We start from the raw sequence: 21,259 nt of genomic DNA on the forward strand, positions 1-21,259 counted from the left end.
AAAGAGAACGAGTAAAGGAGCCTAATCTTCCCAGATCTAAGTCCTTTGAATTCATGCATACTCAATATAACTGACATTGAAATTCATATGCCTAGTATCGTACAATTTTAATTAAATCTGTCCGGCAAATTGAAAAAATGATTCTGATTGATTAGATATTTTTTTAAATAATATATTGCTAATATACATTTATATTGTTTGAACACACACATATATATAGATCAATACAGATGTATGTTAGGAATGGGATGTTTACTTACTTCTAAGGTTATATGAAAAATATACCAGTAAAATAGAGGCAAAAGATCCAAAATCATTGTGTCAAGTCGTCAAACAGATGTTTAAAATTGTATGGCAAAATGTAAATGAATATCAATACAAGTTATATTGAGTGTACAGGAATTTAAAAGACTCAGATTTGAGGATATTAGGCTCCTTCCTGTTTTGCTCTTTTGGAGATATCATACACTCTGTTCTACCAAATAGTCACATATCTATACAAAGCCAAGGCCTGGTTGTGGGAACAACCGAATAAGCAATCAGATTTATAAAATAGAAGATGCAAACTGAGAAGTAGTAACCAACCTCTCAATAATAATTCATTAAACAAAAAGACTGTACATAAGAATGACAAACGTGCACCTTTAACATTAACAATTACTACTGGTGTAATATGTCACCATTTCTTAGTTATGCCAAATAATAGCTTTTCAGACGCATACAAAAGCAATTACAAATCATGCTCTCATTATAAAATAGCCAGGTTTTCTCTTTTGTAGAGATTTGCCTGCTACAAATTTGAAACGCCGACAAAAGAAACTCCAGCAAATTTGAAAAACATTTTCTTTCTTCAGCAAGACGAACTTATATCTGGTATTCACTCCTTGCAACTATAATGCAGGTGGTAATTCATGTAAAGGTTGGCCTTTCTCATTTCTGTAGATGATTCTTTGGGCAAGCGACACTTGCTTTCCTACAACGAAGACAAAAGCCTTCCCTCTGCCACCTGCTCCACGAGCTGTCCTTCCAACTCGCCGGACATATTCACTTGGATCGCGTGGAAAATCAAAAAGCAGTACATGGTCCACATTTATAAGGTCAAGGCCTCTGGAAGCTCTGCAGAGGAAAAATATAAATTAGATTAAAAATTGTATTTACAACAACATCCAACACAAGAAGACAAAAATGATTTTGAATTGCTTCGAATCAAAAAGCTTAGCTCAGCAAGAAAACAAAACTCATGCCTGTCAGTGCAAATGAGAAACAGAGATTGTTCACATTGGGGATCAAGAAAATGCTTCATATTGGATGCGCGGGATTCTTGTGATACGGCGGCATGGAATGGGAGGACATATATTTTCTGGCCTTGTCGATCAATTCTTTTTAGAATATTTTCAACCTTCCTGCATGTTTCGATCTGTGGCCAGATCACACAGAATTTAAAGTAAGTAATTTTTTAAAATATTGTTCCGGATAAAAACTAAAGATCAATAGATATAACAGAAACCTTGTTGCAGAAGACAATGGTCTTCCGAACAGAAAATTGCTCCACAATTTGTAGCAGAGCTGTCTTTTTGTTTGATAATGCTGTCTTTGTATTTTTTTCCTCCCCTTCTCCGCTACAATCTATAAGAATCTGCAATAATTAAGTGGCAAAAAGGGAGTGAATGCTATAGCAAAGCATTAAACCAACAATTATCCAATTTCGCATATCATCTTTTATAATGAAAAAAAGTAGAGCAAAGAAAAATCATTATTATTTGGATGGATAAGGTCTTAGCACAGAATGCTTTATGATTTACACAAGTGTACATTCCCTTTGGCCATGCTTGGCATGTCACTGAGAAGCTAAAATAGTTTTTATGACTCACTGCACATAAACAACAGTTGTGCTCGGCATCTTAATGTCTGTGGTCTTCTGTGCTGATCATATGGCATGTTGTACCAACATGACCATTGTGTATTGTGTTCAATTTCAAACCTTACCTTGTTTTCCTGTATTGCTATTATTGTATCTTGAGCATGTGTTTGCAGGATATAGCTTTTAAGATTAACCAAGCAAGGTGAAGAATGATCAATCGCTGCAGAAGCAACACAGAAGCTCATCCAGGCATACAGATACGTGTTCTAATTAAAAAGTGTATCAATGTAAATGATGAGCATGATTTGAGTACTTGATAAATTTTGTAAACAGAACTAAGTTTGCAAGAGCAAGTACTTAGTTCTAAACTTTATAAAGCAATTGATTGGAATGAGTCACAATGTTGAAAGTACACAGTGGTTAAAAGGACCATATTGCAGGTAAAGACTCATACACATGGATGCCATACATTGCACAGGGAAGGCTCTGCTTTCGGATCAGATGCAGTGATAGAATCCAAGGGTGTGTCACTTTCCTGAGGGGGCAGAATCACGGTTATAAAGATCAGCAAAAACACACACCGCCAGCATTAGGCATGCACCACTAAAGGCAAAGTGAAGTTCATGTCGAAAAAGCCACATGCTGATGTCTGAATGCACACTCCAGTATGAAATGACAGGTTTTAAACTTTTATGTAATGTATACCCCTGATTAAGGACAACCTGACCATGCAAATAAGATATCTCTTTCTGATAAGGGACTGATTTAAATTTATTTCTATAATCATGTGATATGAGAATAAACTATCCATAAAGTTTGTTCGTTTCAAACAACATACTAATTTGTAAAAAATATTATATCTAACTCAGCATTCAATGCATAAAAGCTAAGTCACAAGGTTCAAATTTGAATTCCAGTTCATCAAGAACAAAATTCGGAAGAAATTCAGCAAGGGTAAAAATTCGGAAAAAAGTTTGCCATTAATTTTTACTTCTATAGATTTTTTTTTATATATAAGTAATATATCCACAAAAATGTCAAATCAGTTTGACATTGCTAAAAAATTAAACTAAAGAACTCAATTTTATTTTAAACTTAAATAATATTATTATAAATATCAATATTACAATAATATCATAAAATTCGGATGGAGTTCGGTAAGGATAAATTCGCTGAAATTCGAACTCCACGGATGAAAATCGGCATATCTTGTGACAGCATAAAATTACCTCAATCAGAAAGCCTAATAATGCGACTCCAATTTGAAACAGCAGCTACAAAGGAAATCAGACCATGCTCAATGCTGATGTTGGTATTTCCAGAGTTGGATGGACATCTCTGTATTAACCCCGATTTGGTTATACTTAAACCACATCAATTTTCTTCATTAATCAGAGATTTGGCATTTAACCAAACAGTTGGCAAACATACTTATAGCCACTGAAAAAGAACCATAACATAGATTGCTACTGTATATATTAATACCTTTTGAATGCAAATAAATAAAATGTGCAACGCTAAGGTATTAAGTTCAAGAAATGATAATCTTTATTTGCTCAAAGCCAACTCTGATTTATTTATACCAGGAACAACAATAATCACCAAATACATTAATTAATGATAAACAATGTGGAACCTGGCCATGCGTGAACAGTCTTTCAATACCTAAGGGCAATCTGGAAGTGAATGCAGAGTTCTGTAATGATTTGCAGACATCAAATAATGCCAAACCTGTCTCCCACGTCAGTTGCAGCTCTAGCACATAAATACTGGTCGCACAAATCAGTAGCAGACTTGTGATAATGAAGTTCAACCTCAATATACATATGCAGATGACAATCAGAAAATTGTCCAGATTCACCTCTTTGAATTGTAAGGCAGCTTCCAGAATTTGATTATTACTTGTCCTCTGAATATCAGGTAATGATCTTCAGCAACAACTGTCCAAACTTGAACGTTGTTGTTCAATTTTGCATGCGAATTTCTTTTAAACCAGTCAATAAGCACAACTCTAATTTTCTCCTTGGTCACAGTAGAAAACAGTAGGAGAAATGGCAAAGTCATAGTCCAAGAAGCAATTACAATTTACTTTACTTCAGCAGAAAATTGCAAGACAAACTCATCCCAACCACAGTATATAAAACAAGAGATATTAATAATAATTTCAGAACTTTAATCCACAATAACCTCAGCTATGGATTAAAGGCACAACCCAGCTTCGAAAACCTTATACTTCAGCAAGGGCCACTGAATATAAGAATTCAGAAAAGCCACAAAGGCAACAAAAGCATATAAAATATTCAAGCATGTTTTTCTCAACAAGTGGGCTTGTATTTATAACTTTCAAATTCCCTTTTGTTGCCAAAATGTAACTTCACTCAAGAAGCTTCATTACAAAACATTAATTAGAAGCTTCCTTTAAATTCTCTCACTTGACTTGGCTTAACTAATTAATAAATGACACTTTCCAATGATAACTTAACTCTCAAGTGAAATTATAAACTAGGTTGCCGGTTCGTGGTTCGGTTCTGGGTTTGGGTTCGAGAACCGGTTCGCTGGTTCGACGAAATTTTGGAAAGGGGTTTGGGTTCATTTGGGTTCGTTAGTACAAAAACATGTAAAAAAATTTTTTAAAAAATATATATATATATATATATACATTTTTATGAAGCATGAGTTAAAATTAGAATGTAGCATAGTACCATAAACACATTTAAAACTTTAAAACAGCATAAACAATAACATATCAATGTATCATGGTGAGCATACCATCATATAGTAACATAGTTCAATCAGCTTCAACATCAAAGATGAAAGATTCAAAACATTTAAAATGGTGTCATTGTTTCACGTTCAAGTGTCATTGTTTCACGTTCAATGTTTAACAGTAACTAATAGAATGAAAATCTATTAAAATTCTGAATTTCTAGTTCTAAGTTCTTCATTCTTCATCTTCATCTTCTTCATATTCATCTTCTTCTTCTTCATCTTCTTCTTCATCTCCTCCTTCGCCTATGCTATTACTTGCACCAAGGCCAATGGGATCAGCAGCAGAATCAACAATGGTATTGACATCAAAGTCATCAAAATCATCAATTGTAAGCGCAGCAGTGGAAGCATCCAAGTCCGCAATCTCTGCATCTACATCCCACTTCTTTGTCTCCCCTTCTTTGTATTCTTGACTCTTGTGCGAAAGAAGGTACAAGTTGTTATGCACAAATACCAGGTTCTCGGCTCTTTTTGATTGCAACCTATTGCGCTTCACCGAGTGGATGAAAGAATAAGTGCTCCAATTTCTTTCTGATGCAGAGGAACTAGCAACCTATAAAGACAACATAAGGTAGGCAATTAAAAAGGAATTAATTCAATCTTATTAAAAAATTCTTTTGAAGATAAAGTGAGCTAATTAAAAAATAAAATAAAACTTACTTGTGATATAACTTTGATTGCAAGGGGCTGCAATGTTTGGAATTTTTGGCCATGGAGGTACCACCAACCATGAGCATGCTTCTTGAACCGATGACGAAGAGCATCATTACTTAGACCTGTAGCATTGACAAATGCTATGAACTCATCCATGATTAGATCTCTTATATCATCATCAGGAAATATTCTTCTAAATGCTGCCTGGTACCCCTCAGACACTTCCATATCTCTATATGGTGGCAACCTTCCTGGTAGATTACAATATTGTGAGCTATAGTATTTGGGGGTCAAGGCATAGGCAAGCAAATGTAATGGAGTGGTCATTTTGTTCCATCTTTCATTAATAATTTTTTGCACTTGTTTGAAAAAGGTCTCTTGCGGATCTTGCTCCTGCTCATTTATAACTTGCCTGATCTTCTCAATCATTGAGTCTATGCCATCATAGATCTCTCCAAGGCAAGGCCTATCCATGTCAGTGTACCTAAGCATGCTCATAATGGGCTCAGTGATCTTAAGGAGATATTCCACACGTTCCCACCATGAGTCAGCCAATAGCCTATCCTTTATTTTGTTTGCCCTTTCAGTGTTCTTTTGCTTCCATACACCCCAATTGTTGCTGATTACCATAACTTGAAGTGCATCTTTCACTTGCACAAGTCGTCTTAAGACGATTATATGTGATGCAAAACGGGTCTCAGCAACCTGTGACATAAATTAGAGCAAAAAACAACTATTAGATACATATTTTAGAAAACTAAGAAAAGTATACACATTGGCAATTGCACAAGTAAAATATGAAAAATCAGAGATTGTCAAATATTAAAAATTAAAATTACTAATTTGAGTTCAAATTCATTTACCTTCAATAGCTCCAATTTTGAGTAGTTCCTGAAAAGAGATTGAGTCATGTGGTGGTTTGTGACAAACATTTGTATGTCCTCAACCTCTTCATACATTGTTTTGATCCACTCAATTTGGTTCCCAATCTTTTTTAGCATAAGATTGAGTGAATGGACTGCACAAGGTGTCCAAAAGATATGTGGATATCGTGATTCAACCAACAAACCTGCTGCTCTACAATTCTTTGCGTTGTCCGTTATGACTTGGACAACGTTTCTTGCTCCCACTTGTTCAATGGCCTCAATTAAGATATCAGCAATAAATGGCCCATCTTTTACTTTGCCCTCACAATCCACCGCTTTCAGAAACATTGCCCCTTAGGGGACACCGCACGGACATTGATCAAGGGACGGTTCCTAGAATCCTTCCAGCCATCTGAAACAATTATCACCCCTGTCTCAACCCATGAGTCCCTTATGGGCTTCAATTGATTTTCAACCCGTTGGACCTCATCATCCAACAAGGTGGTGCGAACTTTCTCATACCAGGGGCCACAATACCCTTTTGGAGCTTCATTGGCACCCTTCAACATGTCCTTCCAAAACGGAGAGAGGACAACATTAAAAGACAACCCATTTGTATAGAGGCATCTTCCCACCTTAATGTCAGCAATTTCCCGGGCCTTGTTTTGAAAAGAAGTTTCTATTGGCCCCTTTCTTTTGTGTACAATGGGGACAGATTCAGTGTCAGTGTCCATTGTCGTATTGAAGAAGGGGTGGTCTTGTACAATAACATCTGAGGGGGCCTGCATTCCCTTAGCTTTTTTACTTTTATTGCTACTACTACCGAGTTCTATTGCCCTACGTCCTTCTCTCTCTTCTGCTGCCTCATGCTCTTCAATATATTTTAACACGGTGTGATTTGGTATAGGGACACCATTTTTGCCAGGGCATTTCTTGACTCCTCTTCGAGCATAACCACATAGATGGCCTACCACACGATAATAAGAACTATTTCTTTCTACATCACATCCTCAACATCTCCAACGGAATGCACTACCTCCTGGAATGGGTTTTATAATGTCTACATACTTCCATAGAGGAGAATCGGAGTTGGTTTCCATTCTTTGTTCGGTGTTGCCTATTGATGAAGAGGTAGATGACATTAATTTCGAACCTTTCCCTATGGCAAGAAATTACTAATTAGATATATGTTCATAATCTATATGCAAGAAAATGACGAATTTTGAAATAATGGAAAAGATTCAAGAACTTAGAACATATGAAGATTGAAAGAGAAATGAAATTTTTTTGGAAAAACTAGAAGAACAAAACAATAGTAAATAGAATAAGATCTTACCTCTTGGTCCTTTTCCAGCCATTGCAAGTTTGCAAATGTGTATAAATGATGCACAAACACTTCAAGAACACCAACAAGTATTGCTTTAAACTCCTCCTTGCACAACCGGATGCTTGCTCAAAAATTTATGTGCTCTCCTTCAAGGCAAAACAACCTATTTAGAAACATCAAATGACTATGAGAGAGCAAAAAACCAATTCATAACACCTTTTTAGGGTACGTGGACTCCAAAAATTATAAAAAAATGCAAATAAGTCACTTTATTTCCGCCTCCGTGGGCGGGTTCTTGGTTGGGTTCGAACTTGGTTCAATTTTCCCAGCCTGGTCCGCCCAGGTTCGAACCAGTTCGAACCAGGATTCGAAAATTGAACCCTGGTCGAACCAGACCAGAATCTCGAACCGGTTCAAACCGGTTCGAGGTCCGGAGGGGGGGGAGGGGTACCCGTGTAACTTAGATTATAAAGTTAAATTATAACTTTATAATAAGCCATTTAATAATAAATAATAATTTGGCCACTAAAGATATTATAATAACTCCCAAAATACTCATCATTTGAATCTGTCGTCTGAAATAGAAGTCATACCTATTATTTCTCCATGTGACCAAATGCACTTTCCAAAAATAGAAAGGGTCCATCTAGATCAACCCCAACTTATCACAAATAGTAAGTACACAAAACTAAGCCCAAACAAAGTTCAATCTGCGCCAAATGAAGACCAATCTGTAGCTTTGAAATGTGGAGAAGATAAGACCCTCCCAAGCCAAGTCACTGCAACAAAGGACCCTCTATCCAAAATAATTAGCCTATGAGGATCACAATAATAGGCTAATCCTTGAAACTCCAATGCTGGGAAAAAGGGGGACATTACAGACTTATAGTCCTCCCTCCCCGAGATTGCTTGTCCTCAAGCAATCTGGCAATATAGTGAACGCCAACCTCCACCTGGATCCCAAATGAAGAAGTACATGGCATCCCTGTCAACACTGAACCAACTACATGCCAATATCATCAAGTCCATCAGCATCGCCTACAATATAGCACCCAACACCTGTGCGAATGATGTGAAAGTCAGGGCATCACCGGATGATAACTCTATAGGAGATCTCAACATACTCTTCTTCCCTGTAGCCACCCATATAATATATACTGGACTGGAATTGTGATCATCACCAACAATCCCAGTAAAAGATGTAGCTACAAGAGAACTATATGCACTCATGCCAACTATACCTGTAACTACATCCTCATAAGAATCTGTGGCTACAAGAACATCACCGTGGCTATAGAAAGCTTAACCGTGTCTACAGATGGTGAAAATTGAGTCCAACTCTACTTAAGTAGGTGATTAACATCAATCTCAAAAAGGGCATTGTCATAGGGCAATGTTGCATCCATGTCGAACAAAGGATTCACCACAAAGTGAGCATCAACGCTATGTTGATCAATAGTATAACAAAACTTTGTCTCTACATCACTCACCTCATCATCAATAACATGTGTACGATCATCAAAGCACACACCTACAACTACATGCATAGCGCTAAACTCCGTGGTAGATGGCTCAACTGGCACAGAAGTAGTTGCTAATATGACAATATCCTCACATGCTCCTACTCGCACTATCACTGCATCGCCATCAAATACATGATCCTGGGGACTCATGCCAACAACTACATCATCCGACTCAACCTAACATGGATTCTCATAACATTCCACCACAACTGTGCCCAACTCATGTGGAGTCTCATAAGAAATGTCCCGCACATCTGTAGCCACAACTATATCATCACATTTCGCTCTCCAAAAAAGAGATATCATGCTATGCTCAAATCTCGAGTTTGAAATTAGTTTGGTCATCCGTTTGTGATTTTGATTCAGCTCATTCACTAGCACATCCAACTATTTCACAATACCCCATATCTCAGATTCTCCATCCCTAGGTAGAGAAGTACATCCTCTGCAAGTAGAATATCTACTTGGAATGAATCTCCTATCACCATTCATGTCACTATACAAATCACAAAATTAATTTGGCAATCTCGAAAGTAAGCATCAACCAAAATAATAACCAAGCCCAATTCCTATAGGTTGGCGGGAAACTATTAAGATATTATCTCCTTAGCTAAATACTTTCTATAATGGTTAACTACTTGTCTGTAGTCTGTCTTTCAGTCTAGATAGGAATGTTTTCTATCCTGTCTCTTTTGTCTTCAGTCCAGATAGGAATGTTTCCTATCCTGTCTTTAGTTTTGTTTCTAATTTTGTCTTTAGTGTACGTTGTTTCTAAAAGAAACGTCCTTGTAATTCTTTATAAGGAACACGTTTGTTCCTCCATTAATCAATCAATCATCCAGAAATCCATTAATCTATAAATTCTTGAATCTTATAACATGGTATCAAAGCCAATACTTTAATTTTTTTCGAAATATGGCTAGGTTTCTTTTTTGAAAATTGCAAGTTTTTTTTTTTCTACTCCCATGTTCTAAAATCACATTTGTGGCTGAGGAACTCGCCTTTTTTTGGTGCTGAAAATCGCGGGTTTTTCTTTGGCAAAAAATCGCAACTTATCTCTAATTTTGCGCTCACAACTGGTATTTACCTCTACTCTGCGACATTTTTTGTGTTTGGTGCCATTTTTGGGAGATCCGCGGCTCAGTTACAGACGACTCTAGTTTTTAAAACTCACGGCTTCCTTCGGAATCATGGCTCTGTGTTACAAAACACCTCCTCCTACCACCATTTGGAGATCAAACTCAGTGCTTTTGCACCGTCTCAACCAGAAGTCGTGATCTGGGAAACAGATCTAGTTTTTCAATTGACATTTTCTATTGTCTTCGACCTTCCAAGCCACTGATTGAGTTTTGGCTTTGAAACCCTAATTTTCGAGGTACGAATTTTTTTTTTTCTGATTTCATATTTGTGGTGGGTTTTCCAAGATCTCAAATGGGTCTTCATCAAGTTTTTGTGGGTGCCTTGTTTTCCATGCCTCAATTTTTGAGCCTACGGATTTGAAATCCGACTTCAGATTCTTGTTGGGTTTTGTATCAGTTCCTCTAGGTACCTGTCGATTTTTTTTGGGTCAGCTAGGATTTTCTTTGAAATTCATGCCTGTTGAATTTCAATCTTGAAGTTTGTACCTAAATTCTTCGAAATGGCATCTTTGACTAATCTAATGTTGGAGAGCAGTCTACGATTCAATGGCTGCAATTATAACCACTGGAAGCAGCGCATGTTAACCATCTTTGAGTATTGTCTTTTGGATGAGCTTGTTCTAGGCACAAAGACTCATCTGACCTCCAACCAAGCAAGGCAAAATGTTTCCCAGCCAACAACACAAGTTGCCGAGCTTCTTGATCAAGGCAAAGCTGCATTTTTCACCTTCTAAATCTGTTTCTGTTTTTCTAGGTTTGTTGATTTTCTCTTTAAAAATCATTTCATGTTGTTTGTAATATGCAAGGTTGCATGAGATTTTGGGTCTTACCGTTTTTCCACAAAAATGAAATTTTGTAATTGCAATCTGTTCTGAGTCATAGCACTCTTCTGGCAAAGCTTCTTGGTTTCAACATTCTATAGATCCAGGGAGGGTCTCAGTTATCCCAGAATGTTCCAACATCCGTACGTTGACCATTAAGGGAGGGTATTAAAATATTATCTCCTTAGTTAAATACTTTCTATAATGGTCAACTACTTGTCTCTAGTGCATTTTTTAGTCTAGATAGGAATGTTTCCTATTCTATCTCTTTTGTCTTCAGTCCAGATAGGAATGTTTCCTATCCTGTCTTCAGTTTTGTTTCTAATTTTCTCTTCAGTCTACGTTGTTTCTTTTAGAAACAACATCCTTGTAATTCTTTATAAAGAACACATTTGTTCCTCTGTTAATCAATCAATCATCCGAAGATCAGTTAATTTGCCAATTCTTGATTCTTGTAATAAAAACCGCTCTGATACCACTATAAAAACCTGAACTTGTTTACACTTAAACCACATCAATTTTCTTCATTAATCAGAGATTTGGCATTTAACCAAACACTTGGCAAACATACTTATAGCCACTGAAAATGAACCAGAACATAGATTGCTACTGTATATATTAATACCTTTTGAATGCAAATAAATAAAATGTGCAATGCTATTGTATTAACTTCAAGAAATGATAATCTTTATTTACTCAAAGCTAACTCTGATTTATTTATACTAGGATCAACATTAATCACCAAATACATTAATTAATGATAAACAATGTAGAACCTGGTTGTGTGTGAATAGTCTTTCAATACCCAAGGGCAATCTGGAAGTAAACACAAGGTTTTGTAATGATTTGCAGATCTCAAATAATGTCAAACCTATCTCCCACATTAGTTGCAGCTCTAGCACATAAATACTCGTCGCACAAATCAATAGCAAAGCTATGATAATGAAGTTCGGCCCCAATATACATATGCAAATGACAATCAAAAAATTGCCCAGATTCACCTCTTTGAATTGTAACGCAGTTTCTAGAATTTGATTATTACTTGTCCTCTAAATATCAGGTAATGATCTTCAGCAACAACTCTCCAGACTTGAACGTTGTTGTTCAATTTGCATGTGAATTTCTCTTAAACCAGTCAATAAGCACAACTCTAATTTTCTCACAATAGAAAACAGTAGGAGAAATGGAAAAGTCATAGTCCAAGAAGCAATTACAATTTACTTTACTTCAACAGCAAATTGCAAGACAAACTCAGAAGAAAACTCAGTATCTCCCAAGCACGATATATACAGCAAGAGATATTAATAATAATTTCAGAACTTTAATCCACAATAACCTCAACGATGGATTAAAGGCACAACCCAACTTCGAAACCTTTATATTTCAACAAAAGCATATAAAATATTCTAGCATGCTCTTCTCAACAAATGAGCTTGTATTTATAACCTCCAAATTGCCTTTTGTTGCCAAAATGTAACTTCACTCAAAAAGCTTCACCACACAACATTAATTAGAAGCTTCCTTTAGATTCTCACTTGACTTGGCTTAACTAATTAATAAATGGCACTTTCCAATGATTGCTCAACTCTCAACTTAAGTGAAATTATAAAGTTAAATTATAACTTTATAATAAGCCATTTAATAATTAATAATAATTTGACCACTAAAAATATAATAACTCCCAAAATACTCATCATTTAAATATGTTGTTTGAAATAGGAGTCATGCCTATTATTTATCCATGTGACCAAATGCACTTTCCAAAAATAGAAAGGGTCCATCTTGATCAACACCAACTTACCACAAATAGTAAGTACACAAAACTAAGCCCAAATGAAGTCTGATTTGAGCCAAACGAAGAACAATCTGTAGCTTACTAAAATGTGGAGAAGATAAGACCCTCCCAAGCCGAGCCACTGCCACAAAAGACCCTCTATCCAAAATAATTAGCCTACGAGGATCACAATAATAGGCTAATCCCTGAAACTCCAATGCTGGGAAAAATGGGGTCATTACAATGTCCAAGTGCAGCGATAGATGTAATAGGCCTTCCAGAACACACTAAATTGCCTAAAAAATGCTCAAAACTAAATAGTTGATCTTATCACATGAAATGATCACCATCAATTACTGAATATCAGAATTCCAACTATCTACAACAGCAACCTGCTTCTTCGAGCTTAATTCCAAGCACTTAAAACTTAATATCTAGCCTTCCCAACTAAAATAAACACTTCCAGAGTCTGAAATTCAATGATTGAAACTCTGCAACAATAATCACCATTATATTTTGGTGGAGTTTGGAGCTTACCCATTCAAACTTGCGATCATCTTCGATCTAGTTTAGTGTCTTCACCGTCTACAAGGCTTTGCGGATTCAACTGGCAGCCGATGTAGATATTCATACCTTGCTTATTGGTCTTTGGTCACTATGGCTGGTTCGGATTCGTCCACTAGGGCCCATTACTAGTATGCTCAGGCCACTACTCTCCTAGGTTCGATCAGGATCAACATTGGTCGTCTCCCTCCCTATCAATTTTCTCTAAATGCTCAAGGTCACCTCCTCCCATCGTGTCAGGAGCTAAATAGGCATGTGAGACTCAATATGTACAAACAGTACATTAGGACGCTTGGGATCAACCCTCCGGGGGGGCTGCATACTCGGATGGCGTTTTATACCAAATACTTCTAAGAGGCTTGTGATGGAATTATCACGCATCCTGCATTTTTTACCCAACATTGGTGCCATGCCCTTCATATCTCTCTCGGTTCCTTCAGAGTTGGATCCCACTGGCTTAGATACCAGAGTGACCATCACATCGATAGAGAGGACCATAGTTGTTTATATACCTTGGTGGAGATGGAAACGGAGATTCACTTAATTTTTCGTTCTCCCATCTACTATGAGATTAAAGGGAGGTTCGACTCTGGTGGGAATCGCCTATTTTGTTTTTCATCACTATCAAATAGTGGAGTATCTCTTATTATGTTCTTCATAACTGTCAAATAGTGGTGAATCTCCTATTTTGTTTTTAATAACTGTCAAATAGTGGTGAAAATGAGAATTCATCATAGATTTGTACCTCGCTGTAGGAACAATCTCATATGTTGTTAGAACAAGAGTCTCTTAATTCTTTGTATTCTTCATATTTTCTTGAAAAATGTCAACTGCTACTTGAAAATGATGGCATTGTATTCCGAATGTTGACCTGTCTTGTGGAACATACACCAATTGGGTAACAATTCTTCCAAAAGGAATCTATCACTCTATATAACTGTCAAAAAGAGGTTAAATGAGAATTCCTCATAGGTTAAAGCTTGATGATACCTAGTTGGAGGATAAGTTTCTTATCTTGTTACAATCGGAGTCGATTCTTTGTATTCTTCATCTTTTCTTCCACAATGTCAACTACTACTTGGAAATGATGGCATCGTAATTCTAAATGTTGACTTGTCTTATGGAACCTACACCAATTGGGTAACACTACTTCTGCTAGGAAAACTCTATCTGCAAATCAATTCTCAGAATTTGATAGATTGTTCAATGGTGATACCACATTTCCATTGTTGGGCATTTTGTTCCATGTATTCCTCTGATATCGTAAATTATTAGTAAAGAGAAAACATAGAGATTTAATGGGATTTCAACCTCTAAATGGGCCCCACATACCCTAGGGTTATCAAATGATATACAATAATATATTAAAACCTTTTTAATTTATTTATTTTTTGCGCTTTTTTGGGTCTCAAAATGGGAGATGGTCCATCACCCCCAGCTCGGTAGAGCATTCCAATCCCCCTCGTGGAAGCAGGGACGTCTCCCCTACTAGTGGTGCAGTTGAGGATGCAGGAACGTCAACCCCTCGTCCTGGTTGTGTCCCCGTCTCAAGTGCAACGAGCAAAAATGTTGAGGATGCATCCCCGTGTTACTATGAGAAATATTGAAGAATAAATAATAATATATTTTTGAGATAATAAATAATAATAAATCTAATAATAAACCTAAATATAAGATAGTAATACACAAGGATATAATATAAATTAATTATAATAAATATCATAAATATATTAATTGATATAATATAATATTTAATGTTTATAGAGGGAAAATATATTAGTAAATAAGTATATTAAATAATCAATATAATTGATCAAATTACAAAGAGTTGTGACTGATGGGAAATAAGATATTAGGAAGAAATGTCACTTAAAGAGATGGAGAATATATGAATGAGGTAGATATTTAACTAAAGTCCCAACAAGCACATTCCAATGGTATCAGAGCCTCATTCTTGCCATCCTGTGAGAGACAATTAATACAAGCTAGCCACAAATAGAAGGTAATTCACGGAGAAGAGAAATATTTATAACCAAAATCCTTGCCAACAAAGATGAGAAAAACCATTTTTGTTATCGGCCTTATCCATTGGCAAAACAACACAAATTGTGAAGTACTAAGCAATGCTCAATGGCAATAGATGTATCCACTATTCTCTTGATGAGAAAGCCATGGGAATGGATGATGGTTCCATTTAGGAAGGTTATCAATAGGAAAATATTAAATATTAGATGATGTCAATGTCTATGGAAGTAAATTATTATCATGAGGCAACAACATCTAGAGATAAAAAAAAATGAACATTCATTATACAACTAACATTTGATATTTAATACTAGCTAGTAACTACATCATATCTGACAAACCATCACGAAAAATTCCTTAAAAAAAACAATATAAATATGTGAATTTCTTTCACCATGACAAACATTTGTCTTAGTTATGTCAAACAGATAATTTTCATATAAAAATTTATATGAAAGCCAAGGTGTTCAAGATCAAACCACTCTAAAAATAATAAGGGAAACTCTATTTCACCTTGTGTACATGACAAAGGATCCTCCATTGTGTGCGAACCAAACTAGGAGATTTGTGAGACATTGGACAAGAATGGCATTCACTATTATCCCTTGAATTTTGTCTTATAATGGCATCACGCATTTCAAGAGATATGATGCTAATATTCGTGTCTCACATTTGCTTAAAATTTAGTAATATGTCTGTGTATGACATAGACCTAGATTTGTGCTACCCCACATGGGCAAAACCCTAATAGTTCAAGGTCAAAAATACAATTGGAGCATAATGGACTATAGAAGAAGGGTGAATAATGAGGGCATCCAAAACACTAAAAGAGGGATGAAAACAAAACAAAAGGGCGATTAAGTGCTCGTAGCATATAGCACATGACTCATTGAAGGAGTAATTAGAAGGAAGGAGGGATATAAACAAGGAAAATAGTGTGCAATTCAGCCAATAAACTGTCACATAATTGGCATGATTCCTATTACTGTTGAGAGATTTAGCCTCATAGTGAATTGAAGCCAATTCTATATGTAATATATGTTAATATATATGTGTGTGTGTGTGTGTGTGTGTGGATGGAAATCTAATATATGAAAATCTGATATAATATGCATGCACGCGCGCACGCACAGACACACACATATTATTATATCAAAAAGTATATTATTGAAATCATGATCAGTATCGTCTTTGTTAAGAACCGAATGGATTAAGTATCGACCATCGTTATATTATGGATCGGCAGTGATATCTGAGGTGCCGACGTAGGGTCATGACCCCACATGGCATGGGTCATGCCCCTACGCGGGCATGTTACCCATCATATAAAATACCATTCAAAGACTGCTGAAACATATCAATAACAAGGCATGTGAATCACGGTCTCGAACTCAATAAATCCAGTCTGCAATATATTTCCAATACAGTCTGAAATCAATCTGCTCTCATTGAATTTCATAGTCATTGTCATCAGCATATTCAAACTGCAAAAGAAAGTCAAATATATATATATATATATATATATATATATATATATATATATATATATATATATATATATATATATATCAGAATTCTATAAAAGGAAATTGAATAATCATCAAATCAGTACAGTATTTCTGCCAATATAGATTAGTTCAGTCTCCACGAAATCGATCTATATATTTAACATGGTCTCTGAGCCAAATTGGTAGAGAGATTGCTAAACTACTTTAAAAAAAATTCAAATCACAAAATAAAAGTGACATCATGGCAAGCAATGTTAGAGTCGAGGATAGGCTTGAAGGAGCAACAAATTTCTTCTCATGGAAAATTTGAATTACAACAATCCTCGAAGAATTGGAATTAGAATCATTCATTGAAGAAGACACTTTGATACCTGAAGACGAGACAAAAGAATCATTGTTGATTTAGTAAAAGATCATATTCTTCCTTCCATATCAAATCTCAAGAAAGCATTTGAAGTATTTAAAACAACTAAGGATACATTTGAGATTAACAACTCAAGTATATTGCTCACATCAAAAAATCAACTTATGAATAAAAAATGAATAAAGGAGAGTCAATCTCATCCTACTTTGGAAGAACTTCTGAAATAAAGAATCAACTATCTTCTATTGGAAATAAAGTTGAAAATCAAGAACTATCCATAATAGCACTTAGAGGGAGACCTATATCTTGGGAAGCATTTATCCAAATTGTTAGCAAACCTTCAATACCAGCTTTTGATCAACTTAGAAATGATTGCACCTCAGAAGAATCAAGTCTAATTTCTAGAGAGATCATTTCAAACCAAGAGGGAGAAACTCAAACCTTTTTTGTAATGACCCTTACTATAAAGGCCACTGAAACCCTCAAACTGGACTTAGGAATTTTGTCAAACAGTTGGCATGTAACCGAATAAGGCTGCAATATTACTAATTGTTGTACAACGAAACCTCAATATATGATGCCAATAATGTATGAACAACAATTCCAGATTATAACACTACCAATCTAAAAGATAGATGACAATATGAAACTCAAATATGAAGTCCAATGCAATTCTGATTTTATGACAGCAAACAGAACTGATTACAATGAGAGACTGTCACAACTATGCACTTCTAATACATCAAGCTCTTGACAATGCAATGTTATGACATGAACAATAACCCAGTTCAGATTTGGAATGCAAATGACGAAACTTTTACAACAGTTATTAATGACTGGAAATAACTATTTATGCAATGACAGTGCTGACTGTTCTAATCCATAACATGCAATATTTTGGCAATCAAAACTTCAGTTTGTGCACCTGGAATAGCTCCAATTTTGCCGGATATGAATGCTGAATTAATGCCACACGAAGACCTCACAATCTGCCCCAAACCGACTCACAAAATTGCTGCTGCTGCCCAACTGACAGGGCCGTACAGGTACGGCCTGCTACGGCTGCTAGATAAAAATATTGCAGCGTTTTTTGTCACTCCAAAAGCAATAAATCTGGGTGCCTAGGGTTGCTGAATAACCCCCTAAAATATGAAATTCATCCGTCAAGCCAATTAGGAGTTATGAGCAAAAACGTGGGTCAAAACCCTGGACTGGCAGTCTGAAAATAATGCACAACTGTGTCTACAAACCCTGTTAATCAATCCACAAATGCTAGGGCACAACTGAAACCCTTATTCCAACCAAAGTAAACCCTTATAACTGAATCTCAATGAAGTCCAAATGAGATGGATGAATTACCAACTCCTCAAATGCAACAATTCAGGTGATATTTCACACCCTCAAAGTCGCCAATCCAAGGGAGTGATTCGTTCCCAAAGATCAAATAATTTGCAGACCCAAGAGACTACAAATTTGTTCCACAATGGAAGAAGTAGAAGAAATCTCAAATCCGAGCATGTCCAAAATGAGAGGCCCAGCCCTCTATTTATTCACTTTTCTAAGAAGTTGCTAGAACTTCTAGAAACATCCTTTATAAAATCTCATTATAATGCACTTTTTATAATAAAGTAATTTTATAAAATAAAAAGTGCAACTCAACTTAAAATTATAACATGTAGGCCCCAATAACACATAATAATAAAATATAACCTCTTAACACTTCTTCAAGAGCAAGATATGACCATCTGATCCGTAGAATTGACTCTCTCTCCACACCATTTGCCTACGAGAGTTTGGAATAGGCAAAATCCATGATCAATGTCATGTCGAACTAAAGAGGGGACATTACAGTCCCCCCCTCCTGAAATTGCTTGGCCTCAAGCAATCTCAACGCCGGGTGCTGCAAAATAGCTTCCCCCTCCCAAGTAGCATCCTCAACAAGTAGATCTTTCCACCTAACCAAGTATTCTCTGATCACTCTTCTGCGAAGCTGCTTTTCTCTGCTCTCCAGGATGGATTCTGGCACTAAAATCAATTTTCCCTCATCGTCTAAAGGAGGTAATACTACGGAAGGCACCACATTCTGACCCAACGCCTTCTTGAGGCGGGACACATGAAACACATTGTGCACCCTGTTGTCTACCGGAAGCTCCAACTCATAAGCCACCTCACCAATTCGCCTGATAACCCTGAATGGTCTGTAATAGCGTGGCTTGAGTTTCTCTGCACCACTCTTCTTAAGAGTAGATTGCCTGTATGGCTGCAGCATGAGGTAAACCATATCATCCACCTCAAAACTACGCTCAGTCCTCTTCTGGTCTGCATACTGCTTCTGCTGGTTCTGAGCTCTCGCAATATTATCTTTGAGAGTAGCAACTATATCCTTACTCTCCTGTAATAATTCTCCTGCACTGGGTACCCGGCTGTCGCCCAACAACAAATCCAAGAAACTAGGTGCTTCATAACCGTAAAGTGCCATGAAGGGTGTCATCTGTATAGTGATGTGATATGTAGTATTGTAACAATACTCGCAGAGATATATCCATCTGACCCAAGCTCGCTGCTGAGCTGCCACATAATTCCTTAAATACCCTTCCACCCATTTGTTCACAATCTCCGTCTGACCATCGGTTTGTGGGTGATAGCTAGTGCTGGGTGTAAGCTCCGTGCCACATAACCGGAATACCTCCTGCCAAAAATGACTCATGAAACGGCTATCCCTGTCACTCACAATGTTCCGAGGCAATCCGTGCAATCTGAAAACCTCCCAAAAGAAAACCTCTGCCACCTGAGTTGCTGAGTGGGTAGTGGTGATAGGAAAGAAATGAGCATATTTTGTTAATCTATCTACCACCACATAAATACAATCCCGTCCTTGTACCTTGGGCAAACCTGTGATAAAGTCCATGGAGATGCACTCCCACTTCCTGTCAGGGATCGGAAGTGGCTGTAGGAACCCTGTCGGATAGGTGTGTTCTTGTTTGTTTTGCTGGCAAACAAGACACTCTCGAACGTACTGCAAAACATCAGCTTTCAGCCCCTTCCAAGTGAACCGCTCTCGAACTGACCTGTAAGTCTTGAAGTACCCGGGATGGCCTGCTGTCGGTGAGTCGTAAAATGCTCTCAAAATCAGTTGCTTAACCTTTGATCCTGGGACTAGGTAAATCCTGTTCTTGTAAATGATTAAATCATCTACAAGTGTGTATCTAGTATCAATCACTATTCCCTCCACTATATCGGAGGCCCATGTATCCCTGGCATACTCTGCTATAATCAAGTGTCGCCAATCCTCTGATATCTGAACCATAAGAGTGAGGTGTGGCCTTCGAGAAAGAGCATCTGCAACAACATTATGAGTTCCTTTGACATATGAGATGTCAAAATCATATGCCTGCAACTTACTTACCCACTTTTGCTGGCGATCATTCAGGTCCCGCTGTCCCAAGAAATGCCTCAAACTGTTATGATCAGTTTTAATACAAAACTTGCTACCCACAAGGTATTGTCTGAATTTGGCCAAAGCATGCATGATGGCCAACATCTCCTTATCATATATACTGAATGAACGCTCGGGGCCTCTGAGCTTCCTGCTCTCATAAGCTATGGGGTGCTTATTCTGCATAAGTACAACACCTACTCCCTCTCCAGATGCATCACATTGAAGCTCAAATGGCTTCGTGAAATCAGGTAATGCTAGAACTGGGCACGTAGTCATTATCTCTTTAAATCTCATAAAACAGTCCTGTGCCTTCTGAGTCCACACAAATTCCCCTTTTTTCAGTAGATCTGTCATGGGAGCTGCATGTCGTGAGTAGCCACTGACAAACCTGCGATAGAAACCACATAAACCAAGGAACCCCCTCAACTGTGTAAGGTTCTCTGGTGGAGGCCAATCAACAAGAGCGCGAATCTTTTCAGGATCCATCCGCACTCCATCTGCACTAATAATGTGTCCCAAATATAACAGCTCGGTCATCCCTAAGTCACATTTGGACTCTTTTGCATACAAGGACTCCTTCTGTAAAATGCTCAACACTGTCTCCAAATGCTCTCGATGCTCCTGC

At 37.0% G+C, this 21,259-nt stretch overlaps 1 protein-coding gene across 3 annotated transcripts in view; it reads right to left on the minus strand.

Annotated features, from left to right (window-relative positions):
• Positions 1–560: 560 nt before the first annotated feature.
• LOC149560548 (DEAD-box ATP-dependent RNA helicase 50-like) overlaps positions 561–21,259 on the minus strand; it is a 162,311-nt gene continuing 141,612 nt past the window's right edge. For 2 of the 3 annotated variants that reach the window (XM_089824734.1, XM_089824736.1), the window contains exons 6-8: positions 1,508–1,636; positions 1,245–1,417; positions 561–1,116 (exon numbers count right to left, since the gene is read on the minus strand). In XM_089824734.1, the coding sequence (XP_089680860.1) occupies positions 891–1,116; positions 1,245–1,417; positions 1,508–1,636 (528 nt within the window). In that variant the 3' untranslated portion in view covers positions 561–890. Of the gene's footprint in view, positions 1,117–1,244; positions 1,418–1,507; positions 1,637–4,672; positions 5,184–5,290; positions 5,990–21,259 lie in introns of those variants that run through there. The other variant, XM_089824733.1, reaches the window with a different exon arrangement.

This window comes from Cupressus sempervirens, chromosome 4 (genome assembly GCF_028749045.1).
Source record: "Cupressus sempervirens isolate cs-2001-9-10 chromosome 4, ASM2874904v1, whole genome shotgun sequence".
NCBI classification, from domain to species: Eukaryota; Viridiplantae; Streptophyta; class Pinopsida; order Cupressales; family Cupressaceae; genus Cupressus; species Cupressus sempervirens.